The sequence below is a fragment of the Lucilia sericata genome, unplaced genomic scaffold (genome assembly GCF_015586225.1).
Source record: "Lucilia sericata isolate MDLA Ls3-8-SP2 unplaced genomic scaffold, ASM1558622v1 Contig000014F_arrow, whole genome shotgun sequence".
Lineage (NCBI taxonomy): Eukaryota > Metazoa > Arthropoda > Insecta > Diptera > Calliphoridae > Lucilia > Lucilia sericata.
Genome location: NW_023994053.1, coordinates 1271956 through 1290091, shown reverse-complemented (window position 1 = coordinate 1290091; position 18136 = coordinate 1271956). Strand labels below are relative to the sequence as shown.

The window sequence follows — 18136 nt, the reverse complement described above, 5'->3', positions numbered from 1 at the left end:
TTTTGCGTTACGCGAATAATAGTAAATCTTAAAAACAAGAGCTAACCTAAAAAAAAAACGATGAGCACCATTGAACTCAGCACACTAGAATTAGTTTAATCCGCCGAATGCCCAGCTTGACAGTTTTTTCAACTAGCATAGTGTAATTAATTGTTGACTAATTTTTAGCTCCCTAGTATATCTCGTTAAACAGATAACACTTTAAAAACAGTATTTTGTAGAAATAAAAACGCTTCTTATTGCTTATATCTATATAAATAAAAATCAATTGTCGTTCGTTGGTAATTGCATCAGTTGAGAACGGCGATTTGGACAATTTTTTTACTGAAATGTTCATCATAGTCCAACTTAGGTTTTTACGGAAAGAAAAATTGACAACGCCCACTTTTACGCACACTTTTTTCGATTTATCTTAAATCGGAAAACGGCTGCACCGATTTGGCTAAATTTTTTATTTAAATGGTCGTAGTAATCTAAGTTTTGACTGAAAGAAAAATTTACCACGCCCACTTTTTTCGATTTATCTAAAATCGGAAAACGTCTGCACCGATTTGGCTAAATTTTTTAAAACATGTTCGTAGTAATCAAATTTAAAGTTTTACTGAAGGAATAATTGACCACGCCCACTTTTACGCTCACTTTTTTCGATTTATCTAAAATCACAAATCGAACATAAACATTTTTTCTAATTTGGTCAGGACAACGTCTGTCGGGTCAGCTAGTGTATATATATTTTTTTATTCAGATATACATATGTATATCCAAACATTAATGAGATGAATTCCTTAAAAAAATAAAGACATGGTAAGTTGATATTCATGGTTCATGGTGTAGTTTAATCGAAATCTCCAGATATTGGAAAATTTAAAAAAGAAAACAACAAAAAAAAAAATGATTTTAAATACATACACATTATACAACGGAACACTGAACACCCAAAGGAATAAAAACATTTTCAGTTTAATAATTGTTTGTATATAAGTTTTATTTGATTATATTTTTAGGAAATTTTTATTAGGTTAGAAAGAATGATTCATTATTGATTTATAAGTTAAAAAAGTAAAAAAAAAAATAAATTACGTTAACTTACATCTACAAAAATTAAAGGAGTACTACTACAAGCTAAAAAAAAAATTAGAAAAAATTGTTGAAAATCAATGAAAATTGAGCGTAAACTATAACAAACACTAAGAATGAAAAAATGAAAAATGAGGAATCGAGTAAAAAACAATGTAATATTAGAGTATTTTTAATCTCTTTAGAGAAAATCAATGCAAAATAGTGTTTGAAATAACAAAAAACAAAAGAGAAAAAAGTCCACGACTTAATACTAAGATTTTTTTATTAAAACTAATAATATAAAAAAGGTATGTGTATAACAATATTTTTCAATACAAAATGAAGATTAGTTTTTAAAGAATTAACGAATTTGATGAAAAAAGATAATAATAAAGAAACCAAACTTATGCTAATACTCCCCATTTTCAATATCCGCAATAATCGCTTGAATTACTATTGTAAAGAATAGGGTTGATAAATAAGAATTTCTCAACTACATTTTAATTATTTTAAACGAATAAGAAAATAATATTAATTTTATTTGTTGATGTTTTCTCGCAGAGACTTTTTAGTTCAATTAAGTTTAAAATCGTACTTCTCTTTTATTAAATAAGTATTTTTAAATATGCATTAATTGTTTCTGTTCATTATTTTGTTAGTCCCAACGAGTGGGTTATAAGAATAGGTTTGTTTTTTTATTCCTATTTAATTTGAGTATACATCATTTTTATACGTATTGAGTGTTTATTTTTATATTAAGATTTGTTTCTGCTTATGTTTTTTTTTTAACTATTTTTAAGCAATTAAATATGTATCGCTATTGCTTCAGTCAGTAATCCTTTGAAATTCATTTCAATAATATTCCATTGTTCACACTCGCACAAAATCTTACTGATTGTTAATTAGATGGATCGGTGATATATAGCTAAGGGTCGGTGCAACTTTATGCAGCTTTACATCATCACATTTCATGACACTATTGGAAAAGTAGCATATAAACATGAGTTTCTTTTCAGCTTCTAATGGCTCAGTTTACCGATACATATATTTAATAGTTAAAAAAATCATTAAGCCAGCGCATTTAATTTTATTTTTAATACCTTCCCAAAGGATGTCGTAAAATGTAATCGTTTAAAGCGGCTTTTAACAAGGACAAATGCGGGTGGGTGACTAAGAAGCAAAAGTTTGGAGGATTTTATGGATAAGATGAATTAAAAAATCGATTTTCTGTGTCAAAATTAAGACACCTTTCAGCGATTATATAAAAGCAGATCTAAGTATGACTTTCCTTTTTTATCTGGGCCAACTTTGCTTGTATATGTTGTAGACGGTTTGGAGACATTTCTGGTTTCTAATCAAAATAAAATAACATTCACGCATCACGGAAGTAGTAGTAAATATTTTTTAAAATGTACTTACATCTCTCCTTATTAAAGACACTTTTTGGGCATTCATTGTATTTAAACTCAGGTTTTCATCCATGACTTTGTTGTCCATCATCATTAAATGTGAGTTGGTTAAGAGACTGCCATCAGCATTTCGATGAGGAGCTAAATTTGCTTTAGCTCTTAACTGATTTAATCGATCCATCCAAAAATCGGGATCTGGCTTAACACCAGCATTTTCGCCAATTGCGGAAGCATGTTGATTCTGATAATTTGCATCTGTTAGGTACGAAGATCGTGCGACTTTTTACATAGTTTTCAACAGAAATATTAATTTTTATACAAAAGTGTATGTGCACCCGTTTATGAATGTTCATGTGTTTATGTATACATAGATAGATGTGTGGCGAACACGTGAGTTGTTTGTGTGTAATTAAAAAAAAAAAAAATACTTAATTTTAGGTATTCTGTGTAATTCAGTATTGTTTTCGTTTGTGCAATTTATACAAGTAGAATGTAATGCAATGTAATAAATACAAATTTAACTCACCCAAACGATTATCACTCAATTGTGTTGGTAAATTAGTCTGGGGTTGATTTCCCTCTACCGTAGTTGAAACTGTACGTTGAATTTCAGCCAATCCTTCCTCAATATATTTTTGGAAGCTAGGGCTAGCTCCTTTTAGAAAAGCCGAAACATCAATTTCGGGATTTTTCGTCTATAAACAGACAATGACACAAGAACACTAAATGAAAAAGTGTCTTTTGAATAGCAATGCTGTTTCAACTTACCTTAAATTCATATAAATTTTGGAGACCTTGCTGCTTTGTATCCTTATCAGAAATTAATTTAAATATTTGGGACATGGTTTCGTGAGCTTGATTTGAAATACGCTGTTTGGATTGCAGATCTCTCGAAGATGCCGAACGTTGTGGGGAGGAACTCGGCAAATTACCCTCCTTTTGCAAGTTCTAAAATTTCAATATTTTTTTTAAATCAGAAATCAATCAAGTGGTTTGACTTTAAAAATATATTCATACCTTTAAAATTTTTATCAAATAGGCATGAAGTTCTGAATGAGTAGGAATCTGATTTAAATGTTGCAATATGGCATTTCCTTTAACCTTTGCCATGTTGTGTATAATGGTTTTCACCGTTCTCAAAGGTGTGTCCGAAGGTCGCGTTTGCCACCAAGAACTTGGCAATGCCAGCATAAATTCGTGTACCTCAAGTATTACTGCATCATAGTTTAGCTCATTGCTCCGTTCAGGCAATGTTTTGACATTGCGCCATATGCATTTCATTAGAAGGTCTGTGAACTTTGGTAATCCAGCCTCAGGACATGTTTCTCGCAGCAAACGAATTAATGCACTAATTGATTTATGCATTTAAATTTCTATAATCCATTTACCATTTATTTCTATCTACAAACTAACTTACCAATTCATGTTCGTAAAATTAGATTTATCCAATACTTTTAAACAGATTCCATTTATTACTTTGTTATATTGGCCATCATCACTGGTATTAAGTTTTTGATCCGCCAAGAGATGTAGTAAAGCCGACATTAGATTTTTAATGCAGGCAACGCTCATTGTTTTACCCAACATTTTCGAATAGAAAAATGAGTAGAGAATAGATAACAATGGCTGATAGACTACAAGCGATTCAGTAATAGGTATTTGTGAGAGATTCTGCAAAAAAAAATTAAATATTAATTTCCGATACAACTATCATCCTTATCTTTTTCTATTTGATTAAATTGGTTTTAGTGCTTGTTAAAATTTAAGCAGTACCTTTAACTGTGCCAGCACGTTTTGAATGAAAATCTCCTCATAATCCTTTAACACGGCTTGTTTCTCAGGGGACTGAATTATTTCGTTAAGCTCATTTATGGCTGCTCTGGCTTTCAGGGTGTCCGTACTGCTAATACCCTTTATTATTTTTATTAAATGAGGGTCATGTTTAGGCAACACATCAGCCAAACTAAAAATTAACAAGTAGAGAAGACGATATGAGTATGGTGAAAACATTTCATCGTACAACCATGCATACGTACTTTGGCGAATTGATACCCATTGTTTGCTGATAGAGAGCGGCATTAAATTGCTGCTGTTGTTGTTGGGGACTTAAATATGGAGAGCCATTGCCAACCATTCCACTTGCTGCAGATGGCGGAGGTGGAGTTGTATGCGTTTGTTGCATGTAACGTGATCGCGAAAGTAATTGTTCAAATTTCTCTTGGGGATACTTAACACCATCCTTTGTTGCAATGACTTTGATTGGTTCAAAGAGTAGAGAAATATCGACTCTAGGGACTTCAACACGTTCCAATTGATCAACACGTACCCAATCCTTTTCGATTTCAGCAATTTTGTTTGGATCTAAACCAAAAGGCCCCGTAGTTTTTGGGGGCTGTATATGTTGCGGCATAATATTGATCACGGGAGCTGCTGAGGGTTGATCAAATGTCCTAAGTTTCAGAAATAAAAGAAATCTCAAATTTATATCATACTGTGAGGTTTAATTTTAATAGTAAAATAGAAAATGTTAAAAGAATAAAATAAGATGCATAAAGTAATTTAACTATGTAAGTTTATAATGCGATACTTTTTAATAAGCATAATAAAAACGTGTCTATTGTACATATATTGTGGAGACTTACACTAACCTAAAAAGTTAATTTGGTATTCAGTACGATCACAAATCCCTTTAAGTTTTGCAATCGAACCGCAAAATAACTCTTTAGATTATAGTAGATCAGTTGCTGATTGTGGCATTTGAAGTTCTTTCGAATTTAGCTATAAAATGCCATAATCGTACTAAATACTACTTTTTAAAGGACACACACACACACAGACAATTCACATAGATGTGAATTAAATCAATAAATATGTATTTTAAAACGACAAAGGCAAACAGTACTGCACTAAAAATCAAGACGAAACAGAACAAAACAATACTATAACGAAATTAAAAGAAATTTACGCTTGTCTTATTAGCGATGTAGCGCGCACATCTTTTTCAGCCATAGAGGAGTTATTAGCTTCATTTGTTTCATATTCAGAACTAAGGCAAAAAAATGAAAAATGTATCAAATAAACTTAGGAGCAATAAAAATGCAAATTTTCTTTAATAATTTTAAAACTGGTCAAAAAAACTAGCATTTTCAAAAATGTAAAATGTACCTCTGATCGTGTTCTTCAGGCAATGGTAATTCATCACATCCATTTGTTGATGGTTCATCAATTTCAATGCTGTCTTGTTGTAAAATCTGTCCCGATGATTTGGCGCTTGTGTTATTGGTTTCAGCCGGTTTTCTCTGTGGTTTTTTGGCGCGTTTGATGCGCTCATCTAACATAGACAGATCTTTATCGTTGAGTTGACCAATAAGTTTGTAGATTTTATCTCCAGCAATGAAATAAGCTTGTACTACGCAATTAAGAGCAGCATTACGCACACTATTATCACGATCCGAAATATGACGAGCAATTTCCTTTAGGGCCACCTGTTGTGATGGCTGACAGACAGTTAGTCCATAAGTTTCAATCAAATAACCCAACTCATCCAAACACTCAGTGCGCTGACGGGCATTTTTAGACTTTAATCCTTCCATGACATAAACAAAAACTTTAGTATAGGGATAAACTAAAAGAATTTGTCGAAGCAGAGAGCGGACACCATTACGTACAGCGTCTTTGGGATCTCCCAACTGAAATTAAAAAAAAAAACGGTTTTTTTGTCAGTTTCTCTTCGTAACAATCAGTTAATTCCTACCTTCAGTAATAAATGAGGTATAAATGCACTACCTTCATTCTCCGCTAAAATGTATTCATGTTCGACCAAAGTTAGAAACACCTGTTGTAAATATTCTAAACCCTTAATTAAAACAGAAGGGTTAGTATCGTAGAAACGCAACGAAAGCCACTTTAAAATCAAATCCAAATTGCATATTAAAGCTTTCGGATTTTGTGGCAAATCTTCCATCAACGATTCTATCACTTTTAAGTGATATCTAAATAAATAAAAAATATTTCAATATTATCATATTGTTAATGAAGAAAACTAAAAATCAAAAATATAATTATGACTAGACAATACCTAAAATCATCGTGAAACATATTGGCCATTAGGCCCTTGTTGACATTGGCTGTGGTCATTTGCTCTCGAAGTAAATCAATGAATTCTTCTCTGGGTGTGGTGAAAGTCCATTTTAAGACTCGCATTTTTTGTTCATCTATCAATCTTTGATTTTTCGTATTGTTAACAGCTAACAAAGGAGATGTATCTACTTCCTCTTCTTTTTTTCGAGACGACGATGTATTAGCCACTCTCGCACCACCTGTACTCTTGTTCACACCGGGTTTTTGAATTGCTGAACCACCACCAGCTCCACCACCTCTTACTGACTTTTTAGGTTCCTCTAAAATGGGCGCCTGTTGTTTTCCTTTTGGCAAGGGTTTTATCGGTAGATTTGGGCGAGCTTTATCTAATGCTGCTTGTATATCCTTCTTTGACGCTGGTTTCTGTTTGTCTAAAGCCTTTACCATGGCTTCGAAACCCAAGTGAATCATGATTCCTAAAACAGCTTCATTTGAGTTTTTGCGTACATCCGCATTGCGATCGCATATATGGGCGTACAAAAGTGGAATCATTGAAGTTAACTCCTCTTTTGAAATACTTTTAGGTGGCATTTGCGGCAATCTTTCTGCCAACCATGCCCATAGTTCGGATTTCAAAGCTGGCGAACCTGACTTTAGGGCATCGGCAATCATTTCATTTTCAAAAAATTCTTTATATCCACCTTTTTCGCCAAAACTATTGATGCAATTTAAAGCTGCAGCCCTAACAAAGCTCTTGCTATCGCCCAAAGCATGCAAGAACCCAGGAAATAGTACTCGTACGTGATTCTTACAACCTGGTCCCATTGCATTTGCTAATTGTTCACAAATCGCCATAGTTGTTTGGGCAATTTTTGCATTTGAATCTACCAATCGCAACGCTAGAGCCGGTGCCAAATCCCCAATTGTGGGTTTTATTAGTTTTGCTTCATTTATTATAGATTGCAGCTTGTTGAGGCCTTCATTTCTGGCTTTCCAATCTTTATCAGACATTTCCTTCAACAAAGACTCAGTTATTTGACTGGAAATGTCAACCCTTGGCAACATATCCGCCAAGTTCACTGGTTCTTGTTCATCTGCATCGTCTCCTGCGTCGGCGTCAGCGTCACCCGCGCCTTCTGATTTTGATGAAGCAGATGATTTTTTAACACCTCTTGTTGGTTTAGGAGGCTTTTCGCCGACATTCTTATCAAATTCTGCTTGAATTTGTGACTTAAGGGCTGGCTTTTCGTTGTCAAAGAACATCATTAAAGCGTTTCCCATATACATTGACATTGTTCCGACTAGACCTATAGCTGCTACCCGAACTACAGGATTGGTGCTTTGAACTGCTTTTCGCACATCTTCAATTAGAAGTTTAGGTTGAATTTGAAAACCAAATTCTAATATGGCTTTATTAACCCAGTTCAAGGCTTCCGATTGTACTTTGGGCGATTTCTGTTCAAAAGCAAATGAAAACACTTTTCCTACAATATAATCCAATTTAGTTGCCTCTGCAAAGGCTGTTAAAACATCGCCGGCGGTACTACCATTTTTAACATCAGCAAGTTTTTCGGTTATTTCATTTACAACAACATCAATTGTTGTGGTGGATATAGGATACGTTTCAGCAATTGTCCGTATTATATCCAACTTTATTTTCAAAACTTGGAAGTTCATTTCCTTCAAACCGGGCTTACGACCACTAACTGTCTTAACTAAAACTTGAGAAATACCGGGCATTTTGGAATCAAAATCAGCAATCTGTTGCTGAAAACTCTCAACAGCAGCTAAACGATTTTTCCAATTTGAATCTCCCAAACCAGTAAGTATATTTGCAGCAATTATCTCTTCCGCTTTTCCCTGCACCTCTTCGGGTGTCATTTCGCGTTCCGTGGCTAAGACTTTTGTAGCACTAGCACTCTTAGACAGCGGAGCTCCAGAGCTACCACCGCTAGTAGCTGGTGTCGCCTTTTTAACAGCAACTTTTTTAACACCTGCTGTTGCGGGTCGGGATACTGGTTTTGGTTCACTAGTGCCACCCTTTGCTGGTGCAGCCGCAGCTGGTTTACTAGTTGGTGCTGTAACAGGCCTCTCCTTTTTTGCTCCCGCAATTTTAACTTTAATCTCAGCTTTCTCTTGACACTCTTTGATTTTTGCCATTTTTAAAGCATCGATGTCAACCAGAAACGGTCCAACTTGTTTTTCTCCCATCAATTTCATAAGGGTGCCTATAGCATCGGCCGAACTATCTCTAACTGTCGGATCTGGTTCGTTTAAAGTTTTTATTAAAGTAGTCACCAACAGTTTTAACAGTTTTTTATTTATTGATGCCGGTTGAGTGCGTGCAAATGCTCTTGCTAAAAACGATGCTGTTTCTGATTTTACACTTGGATTTTTATTACCCAGGGACTCAACAATTTGTTCTTGCATCGCTTCTAAATTTGTAGATGGATAAATCGCATCCATAGCATCCCTTAATGCTGACACAACATTGGCCTTCTTTTCCTTAAATTTCTCCAACAATGATGGAACACACGCCTTATGTAAAAATATTTTATGAGAAAAGTGCACATTTATAAAATGTTTCTTCACCACTTACCATGGCATATGGAGAGAAACGTTTTCCTAAACCTTTAGCCAACATCGCGAGACATTTAACCGCCATAGCAACCAGTACTACATTGGTGTCCTTAGTTGTTACCTTCTTTAATGCAGTAACCACTGGCCCATAGTCGCCACTTTCTAGTTTCGGATTTTCTGTTAAGAGCTTCTCTAAAGCTTCCAATGATTCCTTTCGTAAAGTCCACTTTTTTTCTTCGAGTTTGTCATAGAAATCCTTTGGCATTTTTGAAAGAATATCTACAGGATCAAGAAGATCTATAGGATCAATTTCTTCCCCAACAGCGTCAGCATCTTCTTCTAAAATAATAATGTGTTTCACATTAAAAAAAAGTTTCGTAAATACGATTAAACTCTAGTTACCATTGCCACCGTCTTCATTATCAGCAGCTGCAGCAGACATTTGTTGTTGTTTCTCTTGTTGTGATTTTAAGTATCTTGATGGCTCGGCTTTTTCTCCCTTCAGCTTATCAAATTCATCTTCGAGCTCTTTAACAGTTACTTGTGGAAGTGACGAAAGCTGTTGTTTCATAGCTGGTCCAATCCATCTAAAAAATAATATTTTCAATAAATTTTTATACAACATTATGCTGCGTCTACTTACCTATAAAGTTCAATTGCCAACTGTTTTCCTTCATCGCGCACGGCTTTATCACGTTCACTCATTAGTGGCGCCAGTTTTTTAATTAGCGGTTTTACATTAATGACTTTACTGCCGAACTCCTTCAAAGCCAGTGTTGTTGCCGCAACACATGCCGCTACTATTTTAGGATTTTTATGTTCCATACCTTTGATCAGCTCTTCGAGAACTGCTTCGTGTTTTTCAATTTCAATGTACATGAGCGTTACTTGAACCGATAGCTCTTTGGTTTTAGTTTTTGGAGCAGCAATGCATTTTTGGACAATGCCTGACATGACATCACCTACGGTCTTACCGGCATGACCACAATTTTCAACGAAAATCAATGCTGCCTCAAGACCTTTTTCCTGAGCCATGGCATTCGAATCAACCACCATCTTCTTAATCAGGCCCAAGAATTTCATCCATTCTGGAGATTTTTCATCATCAATCTCACGAAAGATTTTCGCAGCTTCTTCATATCCATCTACTCGAGCCTTCCAAAGCTTATGAACACATCTTTCATCAACTGGCAATTTCTTATATTCCGTATCTTCAGCCATGTTTTATTCTCGTCTAGACTACAGCTAGCCTTAACAAATCTTGATGTCACAAAAAGAGCTCTTTCCCAATATAAACTTATTTTATTCCGTATTTAGTATTTATATCTTCAATATACACATAGAGAAAATGACAAATACATATATGAAATGAATATAACAATAATTAGTAATATTGATGGCGTTTTTGATTTTGAAGTACATACTTATCAAATACATGTACATATACATATGTATGGAAACAAATGTGTCCAAATAAACATATTTCTGATATATGCACATACTTTTAATAAGAAATGCTTATGGTAGGCATGAGTGTTAAAAATAAAAGCATGAGAAAAATATTGTCAAAGTGCAATGAAGCCTAAAAAAATTTAATGACCAGAGACGAACAAACTTGGTAAACATTATAAAATGATTTAAAAAATTATGTTATGGTTTATTGATTTTAAGTAAATTATCTCATTGCTAATAGAAATAAGAGATCAATTTTGATTTTAAAACATTAAAATCAACCATTCCACATACGTAAAAATTTCGCAAATATTGATTTCTCGTATGGATCCAATGAAAGACTTGATTGAATCAAAATGAAGGTTTTGAAACAAGTCGGTTTTTAATAAAGTAAAAACTGTAATCATACAAAACATAATTTGTAAATTTAGTCTAAATATTCATCATTGTCCTATGCAGTATGGTATTTATATTCAGCCACTTCATAAAAAGATATGATCAAAAGCTAAAGCAGATTATTTGATTATTTTTGGCAGACACTTGTTTTTTCATACAATGACGAACTATGTTGAAAATGATAAAAATCGACCAACATTTTAATAATACGTCCTTTTAATAATATCCTCCATATGTATATTTTTTTGGAACTTAGTACATTTTATTTTAAATGTAACATTTCAGTATGTAACAGTGTGTTAAGTGTTACATATCACTTTAAGGCAGTACTAAAATATACTAAATATATGGGTATATGGATTTTTCGACAATCTTTAATTTGACAATTTATACAACAAGTTTATGGTAGAAGTATTTAAGATTCGGCATTAGTATGATTTTTAAATATAAATATAGTGGCGGCCATGAGGTTAACGCACTTGGTATCTGTTAAATATAACATCAAATATTTCTCTTAGTTCATAACTTTAGGATCAGGACATATTACCTTTTGTCCCACAACTTTGTTGCATAGAGGATTTTTTATTTCCAAAATAAATTTAATTTAATAACATTTCCATCATTAGAGTGTGTAAAGAAAGGTTAACAATTGCAAAATGTCAGATGATGAAAGACATCCAATAATCACGATTTAATCAAGTAATTTGAAAATTCGTTGTCTGTTCATATTTCAACAATTTTGATTAAAATTACCGATTTAATTTAATCACAGGAATTTTTCTAAATTTTGACGGCTAAGATGTTGTAAGGAAAATAGGTATGAATATTTTCGAATTTCTTTTTTCGGAAAATGTTTTCAGTTTTTGACTCCGAGTAGTTAGAGCACTATTAAGACAGACAAACAGTAAATTTAAAAGTACCCAGATTTTTCCTACCGAGCGCGTCCCCGGGTGGCGGATAGGGGGTGGTGATGGACCATCTGTCCTCTCCCAGCTTTAATTTCACTTAAGCTGAGGGAGGGCAGATTGTCCACCACCTGGGAATATTATATTCCCCGCGGACCAAAAAACTGGAAGAAAAAAAAAACAAATATGGAAAATAAAAATAAAAAGATAAAAGTTACGGTGCAGGGCCTAAATAACCCAGTACCGGCGGCAAGTGTTGATCTACTCGCGAGTCACGTGTCGTCGTCATCCTGCAATCGTGAGCAGAATACTACTACGGAGGTGGGTACCTTGGCCTCCGTGGCGGACAATGCGTCAAGTGTACAGTATGCCGCTGGCAAAAATATAGGGGTGAAAGAGAAGGATGTACTCGGAGAGAGCTCTACGCTACCTCAGCCTTTAAATATAGGTGAGGGTTCCGACTCTGAATCCTCAGATGATAATAATAATAATACCATTATAGCAAATCCCAAAAAGGATGAAGTAGAGCAAATGGTGAAAGAGGTGAATGATAGCATAGCTAAACTACCTATTACTAAGAAAAGACTTTCTGGAGCACAGAGGAGGAAGTTGAAAAAGATGCTTCAGGAAATCATAGTTAGTCAATCCCACGACACTCCAAAGGAAAAATCGGACTCTCTGACAAGATCTGAGGCAAAAAGGATCAGCTCTCCCGAGGAGTTGACAACTGAGAATAAACCTAAGAAGAAAAAGAGCTCCCCGTCTTCTAATACACAGTCGAAGCCAAGCCATACTTCACTCAAAGGAATCTCAAGTGAGAATCCTGCGAGTAAGGGTGACAACGCCAAGCCAGATATTCCGAAGACGAACACGTCGGCGAAATCAACCTCGAAGGTAAGGGAATCTCAAAAGAAGCCCCGAAAAACGAGGAAGGAGAAGCTAGACGGAGGAAAAGATAAAGAGTCGCCATCTTACGCCAAAGTTGCCAGAATTAGGCACCGGGACGATCTCTGCTATGCAGTTTACGATGCCGGTAATCCGACAGGCAAAATTCCAATAGACCAACAGAGTAAAATAGAAGACCTGGTCAACAACAAGATAGTGGACCATGCAATCGCTTCAAAGGGCAAACAACCAATAGAGAGCGAGAGCTGCGAGTTCAGCATGGGCGTGATGTTGATGAGGTTGGTGGAAAGTATCCCTCCTCCCTGGGACGGCGCTAGGCTGGGACTGGCAAAGAAGAGCGAGCTTCCGGTGCTCCTAAAGTCCACTGTCTACATAAAAGGATGGGGCAGTAAACTGGCTAATGAACGTATACTGGAAATTCTTGGAGGTCAAAATGCTGAGCTGGCCGTGGAAAAATGGGATGTCTTTTACAGGAAAGAAGAACCTGAGGGAACTTTATTTGTAATAGGTATCGACCAGAAATCCATGGCTAGTCTTGCCAAGAATAAAGGTAGGGCTTACTTCGCCTCTAAATCTGTCATATTCAAAATTGGGAAGGTGCCGATTGGAAGGGCTGTTACAACAAGCCTCGAAAAGGACACTAAAAAACCTAAGACCACAGTATCCACTACTGATAACGTTGAGGAGTCAAATCCTAAAATCGAGGAATTTACCATTAACTCGCCAGAAGAAAGTGTAGTTGCCCTTTCCAAAATTGGGAAGGCGCCGATTGAAAGGGCTGTCAAAACCGGCCCCGGCAAGGACACTAAAACACCTAAGACAGTACCCAAAGCATCATTAGCAAGTACTAGCAATGTTGAGGAGTCAAATCCTAAAAGCGAGGAGGAAATCACTCACCCGCCAGAAGACAGAACAGCAGTGCTCTCCAGAATTGGGAATGTGTCTATTAAAAATACTGCTATTCCTATTCCTGATAAGGACACCGCAGTGCCATCAACAGTACCAACTGCATTAATAGCCACTTCAGGCTATCCGGAGGAGTCAAATCCAAAGAGCGAGGAGGTGACCACCAACTCGCTGGAAGACAGTTTATTTATTTATAATTTATTAATTTATATATATAATTTATTTATTAACTGCAATGAAATTTAGCACAGATAAATATTATATACATACATACAAATCTATCCAGCCCATTTTATCGGGACCGGTCCACATTTGCTCCTATCCCCCATACAAAACTTTTTTAGAAAGTTTATCGTCAATAAGTTGCTTAAATAAATCGGAATCAAGATAATATTCAAGATAAATGCTTTATTATGAAAAATAAATCACATTTAATATTCATAACTGGTGTAGGGTATCATATGGTCGGCCACGCCCGTCTATACTTTCTTACTTGTTTCTTTATGCGTATGTAAAAAAAACTACTGCTAGCGCGTAATCAAATATTTTCTGGGTATCTATATTTTCTATAACCCCGAAAATTTTAAAATTATTTTAGCGTGAAAGTCAATGAAATACTTTATAAAAAGTTTCAAACGGTCTTGAGCGGAGAAGAGTTATTATTCTTATTATTTTTTTCAACACTGTATACCTACTTAGAAGTCAAAAACTTAATTAAGAAAACATCACAAGCATTTGCGCGAACAATGTCAACGTAAATTTTATAAGTATAATAAGTGATAGATAACTTTGTCATGTATTAAATAATGCGTTTATTAAAAACGCTCTAAAGATATTAAAATTTGATTTGTAATCAAAAGTTTAAGCTTAGATCAACTTTTTGACGAAATTTTATCCTTAAATATATTCTTTGAAACATTAAAAAAGAAAAGTCTGCAGATAAAAATTAAAAAAGTATTCTTAAACGTTGTATTCGTGTACTATATTGTAAAATATAACTTGACAACACTGCTTTATCCTTATTCTATTACTCATTACTTTTTTATTATCTTCTTTTTGCTATTCTTCTTGTATGATCAATTTCTCAAGCTAAATTCAATCTAACGGAATAAATAGTTACATATGTACATACGTATGTACAATACACAAAGAACCAATTCAATCAATAGAAGAAATTATGTTTTTTTTTTTTTTTTGGTTCTGACCAAAATATAAGCTAAAGCTTTTTACTCGTCCCCTCTAACCGACAAATCTATTTTTGTGTAATACACACTACACTCTCCAAAATGAGTGGTAATATTATTACATACTTTGTTATTTGTGTAAAGTTTTATTATTCGTCAGATACCTATAGAAATGTACATTTTTATTATCATTGCCAAAAATAGTCATCAACCCCTTGGTGCAATACGGCTTAATTTAGCATATAGTAGTGGAATTTATGTCTCATCAGAGGAAGAAAGAATGCAGATTTTCGTAACAAAAAAAATAACAAAATGACGTCGACTTACCGTTTTTTATTTTTTATACAGATTTCAACTTTGTGGTTATTTACCAAAAGAAAATTGTACGTCTCTGCGTATAATGAACTTCCGCAGTTTTACAACGCCCAATTTTAATTTAGTTAACAAATTATTTAAGTTTTTTATTATTTCTATCTATTTTATTGATTTTACGTTCACTTAGATGTGGTTATAAGATTCATAGTATGCTGTTATTTGAAATATTTTATGTTTTTGAAGCAGACGCGAAACAAACTTCGATTTTTCACTGAGCAGAAAAATGTTTTTTTTCACACACACACACAAATGAAATAAGGGAAAATAAAGCAATTTGTAAAAATGATGCGACGCAACTTTAAATAAATAGTATAAATAACAATTTACGCGTAAAATAAAAATGATACACAATTACTTATTTTCCAAAGTAAATTACTTCTGCAAAAATATTTTTCTGAATCAGAATAACTGGACTAAACGTCCATATTTGCAACAATGCAAGACGGAACCCTGTGACGACGGACATTAACGACGTTGGCGGCTGACACTATAAATTTCGGCGGCGGCTTACAATCGACTCTAAGCCGGCTATGTTTTTAGCTAGGTTTTTTATTTTTTGAACGAAATTGAACAAAGCGGTGATTTTAAATGAAAATATTTTGAATAATCGAGATTTTGAAAATTACCATATTGTATAAAATAATTATTTAATAGAACAATATAAAAACAAGTAAATCACAAACACATATGTATATCAAATGAATGGCCTCCAAAATTTTTCGTTGAAGATCGATTGTAGATTTAGATCCTCTAGATTTGGGATCTTTAGAAAATTGTTTTCAACATACATACTAAAGAAAGATCATTTAAAAATCTACATTTTACATTTTTTGTTCGGTTTAAAATTGTATATGTAAAGTGTGTGTGTTTACTTGAAAATGTAAATTTTTACCCCCTTATTCATAAACATTTTATTTTATAAAAGGTTTATAAAACAAAATGTCCATACGAAATTTGATTTATTAATCGTTTATAAAATAAAATTGTGTTTATAAATAAGGGGATCAATAGATATGAGGTGAATAAAATTTTACTAGCTCATCGGGCTACATAAATTTTTGACAATTGAAAAGAAAAATCTGAAAATACAAAAAATAAAATATTTTATAATTTTAGTTTGTAATACATTTGTCATGATGTAATAAGTATATATATATATATATATATATATATATATATATATATATATATATATCAGACCTGGGATAAATGCATTAAATGTGTTAATGCATTAACAATTTATTCTACATTAAAAAAAATTAATGTTAATGCAAGTTTATTGCATTAACATTAACATGGGTACATTTAATGCATTAAATTTGCATTAACATTAAATATTTTTAAATTTAGTGCATTAATTTTACATTAACATTAAATATTTGTGAAATGAATGCATTCATTTTGCATTAACACTAAATATTTTTGAATTTAATGCATTAATTTTCCAATAACATTAAATAATAAATAATAAAATTAATGCATTAATTTTCCATTAACATTAATGTATAAAATAATTTATAAAAATAGGAATACAGCGCTAAAGACCTCGGTCTAACTAAATTCAAATAAAATTGAATGTGTTTAAGTCCTTTCTAATAAGTCCTATACTCGATAATACATATTAGAAGAATAGTATCACTTCCCAGATATTCCTTTTTTAGTTTATTTTGTTAAAGTCCTTTCTAATATGTACTATACTCGATAATACATATTAGAAGAATAGTATCACTTCCCAGATATTCCTTTTTTAGTTTATTTTGTCTGTGGAATCTCATATAAATATCATATTTAAAACACACAAGTTTGAATGGAATATAGGAGTTATTAGAAAGGACTTTAACCTTTTTAATTTTAGTTGTATTTAGTTAGATCGAGGTCTTCTGTGCTGTATTTTTATTTATGTGTATCAATTTTTATATATATTAATGTTAATGGAATATTAATGCATTAATTTTATTGCTTATTTAATGTTAATGTAAAATTAATGCACTAAATTCAGATATATTTAATGTTAATGCAAAATTAATGCATTAATTTCAAAAATATTTAATGTTAATGTAAAATTAATGCATTAAATTCAAAAATATTTAATGTTAATGGAAATTTATTGCATTAAATTTTACAAATTTAATGTTAATGCAATATTTTTTACATTAAATTAATTTTTTTTTAATTTAATGTTAATGCAAAATTAATGGAAATCGCCCAGGTATATATATATATATATATATATATATATATATATAGTAAATACTTAGTGCATCCTGACATTTGTGATTGTAGAAATTTATTTTAAAAATAAAAAAATCAATAAAAGTGTTTCTTTTATTAAAATAAATGTAGATTTTCTTGTGAAATTAGTGACAATTGTGAAAATTCAAAAAAGATTTCGTTTGGCACAGCAAAAGTGATAATATTTTCCACCATAAGAAAATTTTATATTACCATAGAACTTTGCTACCGTTTGGCACACAGTCGTAGTGAGGAAACATAGTAGTTTTTGTAATATATTTTTATCCTTAAAGTTCAGGCATAATATTCTCCAAATCTTTTTAAGTAGTGTGACCCCGTTTGTAAGGAGGAATATATAATGTATCCGTTATTAAAAAATGTTTTGGAATTAGTATGTATTTGGTTAGCTATATTTAGAAAAACCCGTAATAGTTTAACTATTTTATATTTATTTTTATATTTCCCGCAAAAGAAAGACCTCCGTTCCTTTTTTATAGCGAAATTTTCAAGACGTTTTAAGCTAAAAAGCTTTCTGCGCCGGCAGCTTTCTTCGGCGGCTAGGCTTAGTCTTTAAGTTTAATTTGCAATCTCTGTGAATGGTAAACACTCTAAGATTTTTTTTGTATTGTTGTTGCTGAGGTTGACAGCCCTT

General features: G+C 33.0%; 1 protein-coding gene across 3 annotated transcripts; it reads right to left on the bottom strand.

Moving 5' to 3' along the window:
- Positions 1 to 1557: 1557 nt before the first annotated feature.
- Positions 1558 to 15705, bottom strand: LOC119605135 (protein mini spindles). Of its 3 annotated transcripts, none has more exons than XM_037958110.1 (16): positions 15205 to 15705; positions 9772 to 10454; positions 9531 to 9715; positions 9148 to 9467; positions 6547 to 9086; positions 6223 to 6460; positions 5634 to 6157; positions 5434 to 5514; positions 4505 to 4918; positions 4242 to 4431; positions 3886 to 4139; positions 3486 to 3816; positions 3237 to 3416; positions 2995 to 3163; positions 2479 to 2723; positions 1558 to 2410 (listed from the first exon to the last, which is right to left on the bottom strand). In XM_037958110.1, exons 2-16 carry the CDS (start codon positions 10347 to 10349, stop codon positions 2333 to 2335), a joined length of 6327 nt encoding a protein of 2108 aa, XP_037814038.1. In that variant the 5' UTR covers positions 10350 to 10454; positions 15205 to 15705; the 3' UTR covers positions 1558 to 2332. The 3 variants fall into 3 exon arrangements, with proteins under 3 accessions (XP_037814038.1, XP_037814029.1, XP_037814046.1); XM_037958101.1 differs by having other exon boundaries at positions 2479 to 2747; positions 15205 to 15704; XM_037958118.1 differs by lacking the exon at positions 5434 to 5514 and having other exon boundaries at positions 2479 to 2747.
- Positions 15706 to 18136: the final 2431 nt, after the last annotated feature.